The following is a 15,627-nucleotide window of genomic DNA, read 5'->3' as shown; positions in this document are numbered from 1 at the left end:
TAAAAAGAGGCATGTCCACAGAAGATTGAGATGTAAAACCTGAAAGGGGACCTTATTGTCTTCTGATGACCAGAGCAAGAATAAAAGTTAAGAAAGTTTAACAGCAGGGGAAACTGCAGCCAGTGAAATCTAGCAGTCAAAAAGAAAATCCCTGCTTTGAAACCGACTTTTAAGTCCAGCCACTTCTTTGAGTCTCCTGTTTTAATACATTAGTGAGATACGTTAAATGGTATGTTCAACATTTGAAATGCTAAATGCTGTTATGTTATATAGCTGAACTTAGTCCCCTGCATTCCACAAGCTACTGTAAATTATAGGATCGGACCGATTTCGCTGAGAGGCAGAGAAATGCCTGACTATATCTCTTCTTATGATTTTGAGGAGCTTTATATTTCATTATCCAGCTTCCTTATCAAGGGAACACCACATCCTTCGACAAGACACAAACTGATTAAATGATCAGATCATCAGCTACTAACTTCTCTTTTCAGCGAGTCACATGAATTCTTCCATCTACCCAGTTCTGGATTTCCAAAATGTTACATAAGAGTGTGATATAAGGTCTTCCTCTACTTAGAACAACACTGCTTTTTTGTGAGTTGAGAAAGATTGGGATGTTATGCTTTTCTTCCCATTTCTTAATCATGAAACAAAGGCCCACAGTCAGCTTCATAATTAAGAGGGGTTACTAACAGATAAGAGGTTGTTTTGGCTTTTCCCCCCCCAAAAACAAAAATCAAAAACAATTAAAAAAACAAAAACCAAATACCCAAGAAATAAAAGTAAAGACACCACCAAAGCCTGAAAGAAGAAATACAATCTCATACCTTAAAACAACCTCAACCAAAAATTTCAGTTAACTGAAACTGAGAATAACTCAGATTTCAGCATGCCTAGAAAACCTGGTGGGAATGGTCTTGCTTACCATTTTGATTTCCCAATTCACATTCCACTGCTTCATGTTGCTGAACCGCCATGTCTTGATGGCATCACTGGTGCCAGCATCCATCCTTATTAGCCGGTTGTAGGCAATTCCAATAAGTTCTTCCTTCTTACCCCCTTGGAACCTGCATTTTTTTGCATGTTAGAAGGAACATTTTCAGCAATGTTTTACTCAGGGTCCCCAAACGATAAGGCCATTCAAGAATAATTGACCTTCTGAGACATTATTTCCTTGGGTGTGCGTTCACATGACCTTGCATGATTGTAACAGGGATAAGCCTTAAGCAAACTTCCTACTTGCCTTTTATTATTCAGTTTTCATACAACTAGTTCTACCTTGCTTCTGCGTTAATGTTAACAGGACTTATCAATCAGCCTCATACAGAGGTATTAAGGAATCCTCGCTTTATAGTATGTCAAACCAAGATGTTTGTTTTTTTTTTAAAGTATTTTCTGTCAGGCCCAGATATAAGAAGTAAGCTCCTGTGTGCTTAGACACTTGGGGAATTTTTAAACCTTTGAATTTAGATCTTGCATATACTAGCTATCTCAGAAAGCCATGTTTGCATTTGAAAACTAGCTCTCTATAAGATTATTCAGATCATGTACTATATTGCTTTTTATTTTAGTAATTCTTGTAATAAGCCATTTATGAATTATTTTTAGTTTTTTTAAGAAGATAAAAATGTAATGTTTTCCCCCTGTATTCAAATTCGAGTAGGAAGGTACCCTTTATTTGCTGTGCAAAATTCAATACCTATGCACTCAGTTCAATTCTTGGGTTAGCCGTCATAACTCAAGGAGTCTCAGCCTTTAGCAATTCCCCCCACACACAAAAAATGATAGCACAGACATTGACACATGGAATTTTGGCTGGACATTTATGTAACCACAGACCTTGCAATAAAGTGTGTAATGCCGAATTCTGGTAAGGACTGCCAAGCTTGAATAAACCTCATTTTGGCTTCAATGAGGCTCATCTGAGCGACATTCTGATGGGCCTCTAAGATCCGGGCAGTGATCTGTAAGGGTGACACAGAAACGCTTGAGGCAACTGATCTGAAGTTCAGATACAATTTATAAAGAATGGGAAGGGAGGCAGAATGAAGGGAAAGTAGTACCAAGAGGAAGACAAAAGAAATGAGGAAGAAGAGGTGATTCAATTACTAATCAGTCTCCCTCCCCCACCTAACTGTAATCTGTGAAACACCTTTTCTATATTCTGTTAACTGTTATTTTAATACTAACTGGAGAACATTTTCTTCTACATGTGCAATTCCTAAAGCTGGGGCTTATCTCATGTTTCTTAAAAACGGGGTGTTCAGAGGAATAGAAAGTACATCGATCTATCATGTGAAATGGGAGGAAGAGGCTTCATGGGATAGATGGAGAACTATCCAGGATTAGGCAAGTTCAGCTTCTCTTCCTTCTAGTGAAGAATTGGCCTTAACGTACAAAGATACTAGAGTAGACTACAAAGATCAGGTATTTGTAGGGTTAGAACTACAAAAAGGGCACGGTAGTTAAAAAATAAATAATGCATTCCCTATAGCAAGGAAAACAACACATCTTTTTACAACAAAAGTGGCAAGAATTTGGCTCTCTGAATGTTATTTAAAATATCAGGAAAACAAATTATTTTGTCCCCACTTGAATTCAGAAGAAATAACTGTGTGCATGCACATATGTGTTTCGGGTTTCAAACAGAAACCTTGGGCAAATGTACTCATATGCTGTTCCCTTCCCTTTTCCCTATAACTGTGTTTGCATCATACTCTGAATCACAAATAGCCAGATACTGTAATCTAGCATGTGGTTAATCATGCAAACCAAGAAAATTAGACATTGGGCAACTCATGATTATGAGTTCATTGAAAATGTAGCATGTGCCAAAACAGTCTTTGATTCTTCCTCCTGTCCATTCCTTTTTATCCTTTCTGTCCTGATCCATAAAAAGCCAACCATGTCAACATCAGCCCCCAGACAAATGCAAAACGCATTGGAAGAACATGTTTGTTCTGATAGATAGATAAATGGGTCAGTGGGTATGCACAGAAAGAAGAAAAAATCTCATTTTCATCCTGACTCTACTCTTCGTTTGTTCAAAAGGGTATTAATGTACTGAATAAGTTTTCACTCACCTACAAAAAATAGCAAAAAATGTTCTAAAAATTATGACCTGGCAAAGAACCTTCCTTTCCAGCAATAATTATTACAGAAGTTGGGTCTGGATGCTTTGCTCAAAACTGGGCTTTCAGTCCTGAGGAATCTGGAATTTGTTCATTGTCTGCCTCCTGCCTTCTTGGATCCAAGTAGGAAAAGGCTGATTTCATCTTCTCTAATTAGAACTCTTCTTACTCTAACTCTCTCCTGCCATCTGCATCTCTGGTTACCATAAAGCGAGATACAGATGGGCACCCATTTACCACATGATGTTCTACTATGGCTGCACATGTTTGATTCCTAACCTCAAATGTGTTAATTTTTCTCTCTGTGATGATTTTACTCTTTTTTTTTTAAAAAAGAAAAGTCTATAAATGGATAATTTATTTATTTCTCATTGAGTCCATCACCTAGGTTGAGGTTTTAAAATTTAATGTAGATTAAAAATGGTAAAAGCACAGAAGAAACCACGGGAGATATATATGCAATGTATTGCAGAAATAGAAATGGCTGCAAATTAAAGTTAGCTCCTTTTAGGTCTTCTGAACTTAAAACAGTTGCAGCACGAAAACTGTCTGCTTTTCATTGAACTGCTCAGCTAGAATATAAAAATACAGCGGCCCCTTTCCATCTGTCTAAAGTTCTGTCTAGTTGACTACCTGTTCTCAACCAACCAGATTAGTGTAAATGATTCACATAAGGAGGATATGATAGCCATAAATCTGTTCTTCACCTGGGATTACTTAGAACTATGCTACCGCTGACTTGAACAGAATTTGTTTGTCAGATAGCACTTATTTACGGTTAATAATTTTATGCCCATTATCACATCTTTCACTAGGATTTCTTAAAGTTAATAATGTAATTTGTGAAGAAATTTATGCCAGGGTGCAGAAAGAAGTTGAGTCAAGAAGGCAACAAAACAAAAGGGGCATCACATAAAAAACGTAGCTCGCTTCTGTCCCAGAAGAGAAGATTAGTAGAATTGTTCAAGGAAACCAGATAATTCCATTAAGTCTTATTTATAACATTATGCCCAATATTACTCCAAAATACTTAGAGCTTAATACATATTTTGTCTCTTGATATGCATCTCTACAAGGTTATATTAATAAAACAGCAAAGTCTTCATGCTTGTTTATTTTAGGTTTACTGTCACTTACCAAGTCTCTTATATAGCCTGGCTGCAGAGGACAAATGCGAAGAAAAGAAAAGAAAGCAGAGAAAAAAAAAAGCAATCAGAAAAATGGCATTAAAGCAAAGGAAGGAAAATGTGCAAATTATCAACAGTGAAACCATTTTTTTAAAAAAATCCCCAAACTTTCATGGGGAGAAAAAGTAGCAAGAAATGAATATGAAAATGGAAAAACATGTGGGGGAGGGGGAAGCAAAAAGAAGCATAGCAAGATGCTAATTCCAGGTATGCTTCCCTAACTCAATTTTCTCCGGGACCAGTGTTTCTCAACCTTGGCTACTTGAAGATGGGTGGACTCTAACTCCCAGAATTCCCCAGCTAGCTGGGCTGGCTGGGGAATTCTGGGAATTGAAGTCCACCCAATCTTCAAGTGGCCAAGGTTGAGAAATGGCGCTCCAGACAATTTGAACTACATTTCTCATAATTTCCAGACAGCGTGATTATGATGGTTCTTGAAGGTAAGAAATGTTGCCTAAAACATCTACTGTAGATGCCACAAAATTGGGGAAGCTGCCCTAGAGCAGTGATGGCGAACCTTTTAGAGACTGAGTGCCCAAACCACAACCCAAAACCCACTTATTTATCACAAAGTGCCAGAGCCGCCTCAGCATTGTGGTGCCTTCGGGGAGGGGCACGGGGGTGTGGCCCACTGGGTGGGCATGGCTGCAGTTGTCACGGCAGACTGGGTGGCGTGGCTGGAGTGGGCATGGCCACCTCGATGTTGCTCATGGGGGGGGATGCCTGTAGGGGCCGGGCAGGGTTGGGGGAGATCCAGGGGGTCTCTGGCGGGTGGGGTGGTGGGCAGGAGGCCCAGCATAGATGGGGGGGAGGCACACAATCCTAGCTGGGCCTGGGGGGTGGGCATGGCGCCGATGGGGATCTGGCTTTCCTTGCTTGGGGTGGCCTTTGGCTTGTTGGACGTGGGCATGCTCTACCACCTCTACTCGAGCTTGCTAGCTGGCTGCTTCGCCTCCTTTGTGTTGGGTAGGGCTGCTGCTCCGGGTGGCGGCCTAATGGACCTGCGCAAGCTGCTGGCAGTGGTGGCGCGCGTGCCCACAGAGAGGGCTCTGAGTGCTGCCCCTGGCACGCGTGCCATAGGTTCACCACCACTGCCCTAGAGCATGTGAAACAATCTGAGTCTCTCTCCATGTAAAACTGACAGCCTCTTAGTGCTTATCCTGGTTAACTTTACTGTTCAAATTGAAGTACAAAAATAAGCTAGCATGCATGGACTGCCCTCAAATCAGAAGAAAATAAATTTGAATTGTATTTCCTATCGGTTATTTCCTGATTTAATATAACATATGTTTCTGGATGAACCAAAATTCAGACCAAAAAAAAAATCATAATCAAAGCACAACCTCTAAGCATTTCCAGATAGTAGCCATGCAGGTCTGTTGCAGGAAGAGACGCTGAACGTTTTGTAGCACTGGGCTACAGAGCCTGTTAACATTTATATAAAGCGCCATGTACAATATATTGGTGGTATTATGCCCAAAAAAGAGGGAGGGTGAATAACAAAAGTTGTGAAGAGACGTACTTTCTTTATGGACAGTAACCTCCCAAATGGATTGAAATTGGGACATCAGAGTGAAATTGAATGCAAACAATTATGTTAAAGTTTAAATTTATGTAAGAATCACTACATTTATTACAGGTAGTCCTTGACTTATAATCATTCGCTTAAGCACTGAAAAAAATTACTTATGACTGTTTTTTACACTTACAACTGTTGTAGCATAACTGTAGTCATGTGATCAAAATTCGGGTGCTTAGCAACAGGCATGTATTTAAGATTGTTGCGCTGTCCCAGAGTCATGCGATCACCATTTGTAACCTTCCCAGCCGGCTTCCGACAAGCCAAGCCAATGGGGGGGAAAGTAGAGTGCTTAATGACCTTGTAATTCACTTAAAAACCCCAGGGATTCAGTTAACAACTGTGGCAAGAAAGGTCATAAAACAGGGCAAAACTCACTTAACAAATGTCTCGCTTAGCAACAGAAATTTGGGGCTCGGTTGTGATCATGGGTTGAGGATTACCTGTATTCAGATTGCAATAGACACAGTAGAGTGGTTTCTTGGCTCAGAATAGGCCAGAGCACATAAAAAGGGGGCTCATCTTTTATTGGTCCCTCTGTTTTTACATCAATGGACTGATAGTCTGGGAGCAGCGACATTGTCTCCTGCTTCTGAATGTTCCCTGCATTCTACAAATTCCACAAAAGCAAATTTCCTTCATACCATCACACCGCCCCCATGCCACGTGCCTGTGCAGGAATAATGCTGCCTTGGCACAACCTCCCGGTTTTTCTTAAAAAAGGTAAATAAACACTTCATATTAAATACCCACGCACATGCACATACGCAAAAAGTGCCTGCGTAATTGCCGTGGTAATGAACACATATCTTAGTATGTGAATCAGATTGATCCTTATAAGGGAACAAACACACCATAACAATCAGTAAAATCATTTTGACCACACAGTTAACGTAAGAAATGAAATGTATTGTAGTCAAGACAATATTGTTGGCAATATTGTATTCAAGAAAACAACATGGTGATTTTTCAGAAGATTATTACAAACTCAGCTGAATTAAACCCAACCCACTTATTCCCCTAGGTTTTTTGTTTTAATGCCTAGATCTATTGGTGTAACATTTAATTACATTTTTACTTTTGGCCAGATGGTTCCATTTCTTTTTTTAAAATGCAAGCACTGCATTGCATACTGATATGAGAATTTCATGTCATAAATAAAACACGTAACTGTTCTTAAAATAACTTCAGTCAGCAAGTTAGCAATCAGGTCATAAAGAAGTCTGGGAGAAAAAGAATCCTAAGGAGAACTATTCACTTTATTCTTCAAATAATTGATCCAAGATCAAAGTTCACATTTGACACAACCTTTTCAGGCCTCAGAAGTCCTGCCTGCTCTCCAAATCTCTTACAAGATTGACAAATCTTGTAGCTGAAGATACTTGTATAATCTCAGGATGAGACTGTGCGGCCTCACGTGATGTTGTCATTTAATGGTGCTTAATGTCCCTCTCTGAGGCAAATGGGCATTCAAAAATGTGAAAAATAAAGTAACTGGATACTCCACTACTGAACCGTGATACAAACAAAGCTGCTCACAATGAGTTATTCCACAAGTAGGAAAGTGCTGGAGAAGAAAGATTCCTTGAAATTTCATCAACAAATTTGTATTTGGAAGAGCAAAGGGAAAAAACCCTGTAGTCAAATATATTTGCTGATTTTTCATTTCAACTACCTTTCATTGATTCCCCCGCCCCCAAAACACTGATATTTACCAATTGTGTAAAGTATAATTCTCACACCTGGAACATATGTGGAGTTTCAAATATAGCAGGAAAGTCACCTAACAAATGACAATTTTGTGTTTCATGTTAAAGAACCCTGAAGGACTGTTTTGTACTGTATATGGAATTGTTTGGTGAATCAGCTTGAACCAAAAAAGGAGGACTGTTGTGAGGATCAGAGCAGAATTGTTCAGAATTTTTTCAGACCGGATGAAAAATAAATTACAAGTAAGTAGGTTTTGGTTGAACATCAGGTAGCATTTCCTAACAGTAGGAAGCATTCAACAATGGACAGACTGTATAAGGAGATGATGGGTTCTCCTTTGTTGGGGGCCTTTAAACAGAGGCTGGATGGGGGTCTTGTCAGGGATGCTGTGAATTCCTCTGCTCCAAAGGGACTGGAACAGGTTATCTCCAAGATAGCTTGTAGCCCAGTGTTTCTCAGACTCAGCAACTTTAAGATATATGGGCTTCAACTCCCCAGAATGCTGGCTGGGGAATTCTGGGAATTGAAGTCCATACATCTTAAAAGTTGCTGAGGTTTAGAAACACTCTTCTAACCCATTCTATGTTTCTGTTAAGATTGAAAATTCAGCCAAATTAATGAGCTTGAATTTAATATATGACTAAGAGTTACTAGGAAATGCAAAGCATACTAGCAAAGCAATATTTTTCAAATATACAGTGTTAAATAAAACTCTCCAGGCCTCCAGACAAACTTCCAAGCCCATCCTCCCATCCCAACATTACTCATCAGTTAAAGAATCTGTATTCTGTATTCAAGGGAGCAGGCCCTCTCCGCTTCCTATGGCTTGCAAATAACAGGTCACTCTCAGGAGAAAAATGAAGCAGTGGCAGCTTGGGACAATCACTTAGTGATAGAGCAGTAACAGCAAGTCATTTCAGTTTTAGGAACAACAGATTTGGATTGTAAAACTCCAGGTGATTACTAGATGTCAGGAAAGAGTTGAAATTGCTTGCATCTTCTTGCTACAAAATTGGCTGCTCTGCTCCCCGAAGCCTTTTTTTTTTGCCTAATGCTCCATCCTGTTTCATCATAACTAATATGGGTGCAATGAGCAATGGGTCCATGACTAGATGATACCGTGTTTCCCTGAAAATAAGACCCGGTCTTATATTTTTTTGGCACCAAAAAAATGCATTAGGGTTTATTTTCGGGGAATGTCTTATTTTTTTTTAGGGTGGAGCTGCCCCATGCACCCTGCACCCGCTTACTTCAGGGTGTTCTGTTCCAGCCTACGACTGGCCCTGTTTGTGTGTCAGGGACAACCCCTTTTTCCTTTTTACAGTCAATAGGCTGGAAAAACCCAACCCAAATTTATTTACAGTTCAAACAAAAAAGCAACAGAATATTTCCTTCAATAAATGAATCAAAATATCAAACAAGAGTCAACAAACAAGTGTTAAACAAAAGTAGCAAGAACAAACCAGGATTCTCTTAGAATGTCTGCAAAATCAGGCTAGGGCTTATTTTCAGGCTAGGGCTTATTTTCGGGAAAACCTGGTAGTTAAAAACCAACAAATACCAGACCGAGGGTGCAACCAGGGTCCCGAGGTGCCCTCTACCTGACTCGATCCTATTCAATACCACAGTAGAAAAATCAATGTAAATAGTGCCTGAACTTACAGTAGCCCATCAAGGATTCTTACCCCGATAGGATTATAAAAATTCTAAAACAGCAAGGAAATAATCGATAATCATTGCATAATGGTTGTAACATGAATTCATAGCTCAAAACTCTGAGCTATGATGTCATTTTGACAGCATTCATTTCATTCTTTTAATATATTTACTAGCTATTTATTAAGGCCATGCTCTTTTAAAAGGACTTACCATATGAAAACAATACATAGTTTCAGAAATTAAAATGCATCTTTTTAAAAATCAACCATAATTAAAGTTTTAAGGATACAAAAGGAAAGGCCAGAATTGTGTTTCTACCAAAACGAAGAGCTAACAAATTTGGTTTTTTTTTTAAAGTCTTCTCAGAAGTGTCCTGAAATGGAGAAATCCCCTTAGATATGGTTCAGTTCTGGAATTTGTCAATAAGAGAATATCTTCAGAATGTGATCTTAAAGCACTAATGATTCACAAATTCTTAACATAATTTGGGGCAAAATTTAAAGACCAAAACCAATACTTTCAATTGAATTCCAAAATGTACTGACAGCCAATTAGTATAATTATGTTCCAGCAAAAATGTAAGACATTCCATAACAAATGAAGATTTCAAGCCATATCCAAAGGTATCCCAAACCAGATCACATTATAATAGTCAGAAGATAACTAGGGTGGATGGATCAGTAGTTCCCAGCTGTAATACAAACCAAACCTTGGACCCTTGATTACTGCTGTCATCTTGCATTTCCAGACAATGGTAAAACTAGAAAGATTCACAGGTGAAGGATCTGAATCTTCAAAGTGAGTGCAAATTCTTTTCAATACCTAGACCTTGCTTTATCTGCATAAGACTTTTTCTCCCCCATTTATCCACAAGGCCTCTGTATCCCTGCACATTCAAGTTTCAAATAAAAGGTTCAGTAAAAGATAATCCCAAATGAGTACCTGCTTGTTCTTATACTTCTTCAGGTATCTTGGAGAAACCAAACACTCTGGATTAATGTCTGTTGTGATCTGCTCAGTAATTATTTGTGGATCTGGGTTCAGATGCTGCATTTTCAGAAAAGACAAGATGTTCTGGACTTCCAAATTATATGAACTGTCTGCCATGGTTTTCCCCTTGGAGGCTAGCCGACATGCTGCCATCCAGTGTGCATACTGTTTTTCCTGCAGTGTAAAAGAAAAAGTAGCACTTGTTATGATGGACTGTTGTCATGTTATTGTCTTCAAGGATACTGGGAAACTCCAGTCCCAAACATGTTAGAAGATGCACAGCCCAATCTTAGACACAGAGTACATGTGTCATATAAGTGACTATAAGATAAAGCATTCATTTGTTTATATAGGTATTTTCAGATCATGTTTCAAAACTGTTGCACTTAAATATTGATTCTAGTTAATGTAAACACCAAATTTATGCATCTTTTCAACCTTGATTTTAATTAGTACCGCAAATTTGGTATGCATATGAGCTTAGACTCATACGATAAAATTCATGGTTCATAGGCATCATGGGCACAAATTACAGTTCAATGTGAACATTTTGTATTCTTTGCACAATATTCTTTCAAAAAGTGAAAACTACTAGAGCATTACAAAACTGAAACAATATGTTGCACCATATAATCATAAAAACATTCAAACCCCACCAGTCCGCTCTGTAATCCCAGTCCTCTACTTCTGCTTTCCGCTGTGGACTTTTGTTGGGGACAACATGGGGATACACGGAGTATTACTGTAGATCACAGGGTCTTTCATGGCATACAATGCTGGTTGTCACCTTTCAATTTTATATGCTTTGAGTCCAGGATTACGTATTTTCCAACACGACCTTCTGGAGGAGGCTGATCTAAATTCTTCTTTACTCTCACCTTCAGTGGGTGTGTATGTATATCAGGGCCACTGGGGTCAAAGAATGACATGCAAATGTTCATTTAATGATAATTGCCTTTTGGAATGAAAGCAAGGGGTATCCTTTCTTTTTGCAGGCAAGCTGCTTTTGAGCAGATGACCATGACCAAAAAGGCCACACTTCTCCTTTCCTCCTGGGAGATCAGGACTTGTCTGAGCCTGCATGTATTAGGCAGGTAGATTCCACCTGGAACTGATGGCTTTGAAGGTAACAATGGCCTAAACCCAGGGTAGGCAACCTTGGCTCTTTTATGACTCGTGGACTTCAACTCCCAGAATTCCTGAGCCAGCATGGCTCAGCTTGGAAACCTCTCCCTTTTCCCTCAGCGTGGCTGGCTCAGGAATTCTGGGAGTTGAAGTCCACGAGTCATAAAAGAGCCGAGGTTGCCTACCCTTAACCTAAACCATGAAGAACTTTGTAGATGATGATCAACACCTTGAATTTTGCCAGGAAGCAAAGTGGCAACCAGTGCAGCCTTCTGCAATGTAGAGGTCACTCTGCTGTACCAGTTAGTCCTGGTAAGCCGGGCAAAATTAAAAAGGAAACAATATATCTGTGAGTCACTACAGTGTCCAGGAAAGGTCATAGTTGGCAGATCAGACAACAGTGACTAGAGCCTTCACCTGCTGATAGAAAAAAATATGGTGAGTCCAGAAGGACATCCAGACTGCATACTTGCTCCTTTAAGAAGGTGCCATCTTACCTCAAGCTGAAATCTGAACTGCCTGGAAAAGATTGCAGAAACTGTGGCTCCATCTATCTGGGGTTCAGTTGGAGCCTGTTCCATCCAATCTCTCATAGCCTCCAGCCCTAGGACAAGATGGCTACTGCATCTCTTTGCAGGGATATAGTAAACAATTGGATATCATCATCTTACCGATGATACTTCGCCCTAAATTGCTTCATATTAAGATTAAGAAGAATTAAGGTGAGTTTGCTATTAAGGAAAGCAACCTATTTTATTACTGGCCCTGCTTATATTCTTCTTAACCATAATATTCCATACAAGGCTAGTTTCAGATATCTTTGGATCCCAGGAAATAATTGATGCACACTTCAGTTCTTGCTGTACAATCAGCGACAACCAATTGACTTGGTTGGCATTTCATATAAGCTTACATTATCACAACGGAGCCAAATTTCATTCATGCCTTCAGCAACAGGAATCAGAAGCTTTATGTTAAATTTCTGGCCAGATATGTTGACATCAGGAGTCACCTCACATCCTATAAGAAAAGATGATGTTATATATTTCATAAATATGAGGATGGGACAAAGGCACATATGGTTAGATTTGAGGCTATTTCTCTTTTTAGACTTGGATATTTTCCCACCATTTCATTTTAACTAAGAAAAAAAATATAGCTATTAATTTAGTGCTTTATTTTAATTTAAAAAAACCATTATCAAATCTCCATTGCCTGAATACACAATTTTGTGTTTATCTGTTCAATCAAATTTACAGTATGTAGCTGCCCATTTGACAAGCGACTCTTAATGTTTAGTGAATGAATTGCTCCAAATTGATCATTTGAAAACTTTTTATAATCCAAATCTATATTTACCCATTACAGTATCAATTTTTTTCCTTGATCAGCACAGACATTCACCAAAATCTAAGCACTCAGAAATTCGTTAAGATATTTGTTCTCTTCTCCTGTGAAGCAACACAGTATGGAAGATTTTCTATAATCTCACCGTAACATGGGAATTACATAAAAATCTCTCGATTGGAAACATTAGCTTTGTAACAGACTGAAGAGCCCCCAAAGAGGTTCCTGATACCAAATATGCTATAGGACTGGGTGTTTATCAGTCTGATCTGTATTCATTTGACTGCTGTCTTAAGTGTTACATAAATGTTATATTGATCATAAATTCTTTATATGCGTGGATGTGTGCCACTGAAATCCAAAGCACCTGCAAAGAAATTTGAATTCTTTGTGCAAGAGTTTCATATAAGCAAAATCCCTGGGTAGGGATATTATCTAGCTGATTAGTCCTGTTCACAAGAACCAGTTATTAAACTGTCACCTTCATTACCATTAAGCTAGAAATTCATATTTTTCCTGCTCAAGAGAAGCTGGCTTATCTGGCCAGAGAGGTCTAAGCTTGGCATAGCAGGACCATGCTTGCATTTTTGAAGCAGCCAGCTTGTCTAGGCAGAGGAGGCCTCTCTTATTTTGGTCTCTACCACTTTTTGGGTAAAGCATCTTTGGGACAACCCTGCCCTGCCTGGATGATTGGGAATCTCCATAGACTTTATGCCCTGATTATTAATTATTTAACATGTTAATATACCAATAATAAATTGTTGTTGGAACCAGGAGCTGCCAAATCTAAACAGTACCCCATCACAGATAACTATATATGGGAAGATAAAATTATTGTTTCACTTGAGGTATTTGTCTACTAAATTTGGGAAATTAAACCAAATGTAAGACAGCACTTTTGAGGGCTACTTAATGGTCATCAGTCAAAGGAAATTAATGGATAATGGAGACACAATGTTCAGAACAGTGATGTAAGATTTTTTTTTATGCAACCTTCCATAAAGGACAATGATATTTTTTAAAAAATAACTCATTTTCTTGGAAACAATTTCAGCTTTATTTCAGCTCTCCCAGCAGAATTCTTTTCAAATTCCATCATCAACAGTTTTGTTAAAAAGCTCCGAAAAAGGTATTCCATGCTTCTTTTTCTCCAGTTCATAGTTATAGTCTGAAGTCATCTGGCAGTCTTTCTGTTTCTGCCTTGAAGGCTTTAAAAGCGAATGTCAGTAGTGCCTATTGCACAATCCATTAAACTGGAATAGCTTATTGTGGAATACAAACAGAGCTGGTAGCCAGAGGAATGTCCTATGCAGCATAAATTCCTTGTCCCCATCAGAATAAAGTTGTGTTGGCACGTGTGTGTGTGCTCAGCACACTAATGCAGAGGGAGGAAAATATATTTTAAAAGGATGTTCTATTGGGTGATAAAACATTCCTAATTTTTGAGCTAAAGTCGTTTATTTGGTTCTCACTTTTTTATTTGTACTTTATACAGTATGTTACATTGAACAAATATAGACATTATGCAATTTGGCAACATTTTGCTGAATCAAAGAATTCTGCAACTAGTTTTGCCATTAAACCATCAGCAGACCTCTTTGGGGGGGGGCGTTTATGCTTGTGGAAGAAACTACAGCAAGGGAGTGATTGATGCAAAGTCATCCTGGGGTATTGCCATGTAAGAAAATATTTACATCTTATCGTAAGGTCAAAGGAATGTCAAAATAAGCAAATTTAAACTACAGCTCAATCGTGGAGAGATGAAAAGATCACCAAAACTGCATTTGTTCTGTTACCTCTCAAATTCATCTGATGAGCTGGGGTCCCGTTAGATTCTTCTTTACTTTTGAAACAGGAGATGGATGTGTCTTTGAAGGTACACCAATACTGCTTATAACCCTTCAGCGTTAGCTTCTTTGGCCTGTAAAGTAGCAGACTATTACTACCACTGATAACATAACTGAATGAAATGGGGGTACATTCGCAGCAGCCTCTCATCTCCTGCTCTCACACAAACTTGTGGGTCTTCTGAATGCTGCTGAATCACAACTCTTAGTTGCCCAGTTAATATGGTCAAAGATGGGGGATGCTGCTGGGAACTTAGTCTTTAGCAAAATCAGAAGGCTCACAGGTTCTCTATTTAGCTCAAAGTGATTTATACAAGCTGGTTCCTTCAACCCCACGTAGAGCAAATTACAGTTCAGTCTCAAGGTGAAAAGTGCACCAGAGATTATTGCTAGTATATCTTATTACGGAAATTGGCCACAAGTGGTATACCAGCCCAAAGTGGTAAAGGTTCCCAGGGTCACTGCTTCTGCTCCATTTAAAAGATTTCACTCTATCAAAAACGGTGTGATTTTGTTAAACAAGAGATCAAGTTAGGAGGCTGTCTGTATAAAGAAGGAGACGACATTCTTCATGGGAATAACAATAATATCATACAAGACTCTGCAAAGTGCAGGTTGCTTACAATTATTGATTCTCTATGCAACACACAGCTACAGCAAAATTGACTTGCATATTACAGGCTGATTTTTCTTCACCTTGTATGAGTTAATATCTGAGCTTTCAAACCCCAACAGCAGCATTTTAGCAAAATAACAGTGTCCCCAATGCATTCTAGAATGCTATTGCAGATGTACAGGAAATCCTTGACAGATAAAAGCAGTATGAAAATATTTTCTGGAGGACAGGAAGTTTGCAAAATGTAATTGTTTGTAAGAAAAATAGACTTATTTTGTGCCTCGATATGTGATTTATACAGGGATTTTCCTCTGAACCAGAATTTTAGGCTGCTTTCTCTTTCACAACTAACACAAGTTCTTTGGTACAGAGGAATCATCTCTACAAAAGTCCACTGAGATAAGTACAGAGGACAATTTGCCACAACATTAAGCAA

At 38.8% G+C, this 15,627-nt stretch overlaps 1 protein-coding gene and 1 long non-coding RNA gene across 6 annotated transcripts in view; one reads left to right on the top strand and one right to left on the bottom strand.

Moving 5' to 3' along the window:
- LOC308678978 overlaps window positions 1-10,332 on the top strand; it is a 33,122-nt gene extending 22,790 nt beyond the window's left edge. Inside the window, exons 2-4 of one of the 2 annotated variants that reach the window (XR_014028687.1) lie at window positions 4,253-4,525; window positions 7,715-7,849; window positions 10,233-10,332. This is a non-coding gene — a long non-coding RNA (uncharacterized lncRNA). Of the gene's footprint in view, window positions 1-4,252; window positions 4,526-7,714; window positions 7,850-10,014; window positions 10,125-10,232 lie in introns of those variants that run through there. The other variant, XR_014028688.1, reaches the window with a different exon arrangement.
- The window catches only part of FERMT2 (FERM domain containing kindlin 2), a 75,284-nt gene that overhangs the window by 1,968 nt on the left and 57,689 nt on the right, over window positions 1-15,627 (bottom strand). For all 4 annotated transcript variants that reach the window (XM_081346177.1, XM_081346176.1, XM_081346175.1 and 1 more), the window contains 5 exons: window positions 14,525-14,649; window positions 12,295-12,401; window positions 10,209-10,430; window positions 1,840-1,964; window positions 926-1,067 (listed from right to left, as the gene is read on the bottom strand). In XM_081346177.1, coding sequence (XP_081202303.1) covers window positions 926-1,067; window positions 1,840-1,964; window positions 10,209-10,430; window positions 12,295-12,401; window positions 14,525-14,649 — 721 coding nt within the window. The remainder of the gene's footprint in view (window positions 1-925; window positions 1,068-1,839; window positions 1,965-10,208; window positions 10,431-12,294; window positions 12,402-14,524; window positions 14,650-15,627) is intronic.

The sequence above is a fragment of the Vipera berus genome (assembly GCF_964194415.1).
Source record: "Vipera berus genome assembly, chromosome: 1".
Classification (NCBI taxonomy): domain Eukaryota; kingdom Metazoa; phylum Chordata; class Lepidosauria; order Squamata; family Viperidae; genus Vipera; species Vipera berus.
This window is presented reverse-complemented; position numbering and strand designations above follow the sequence as displayed.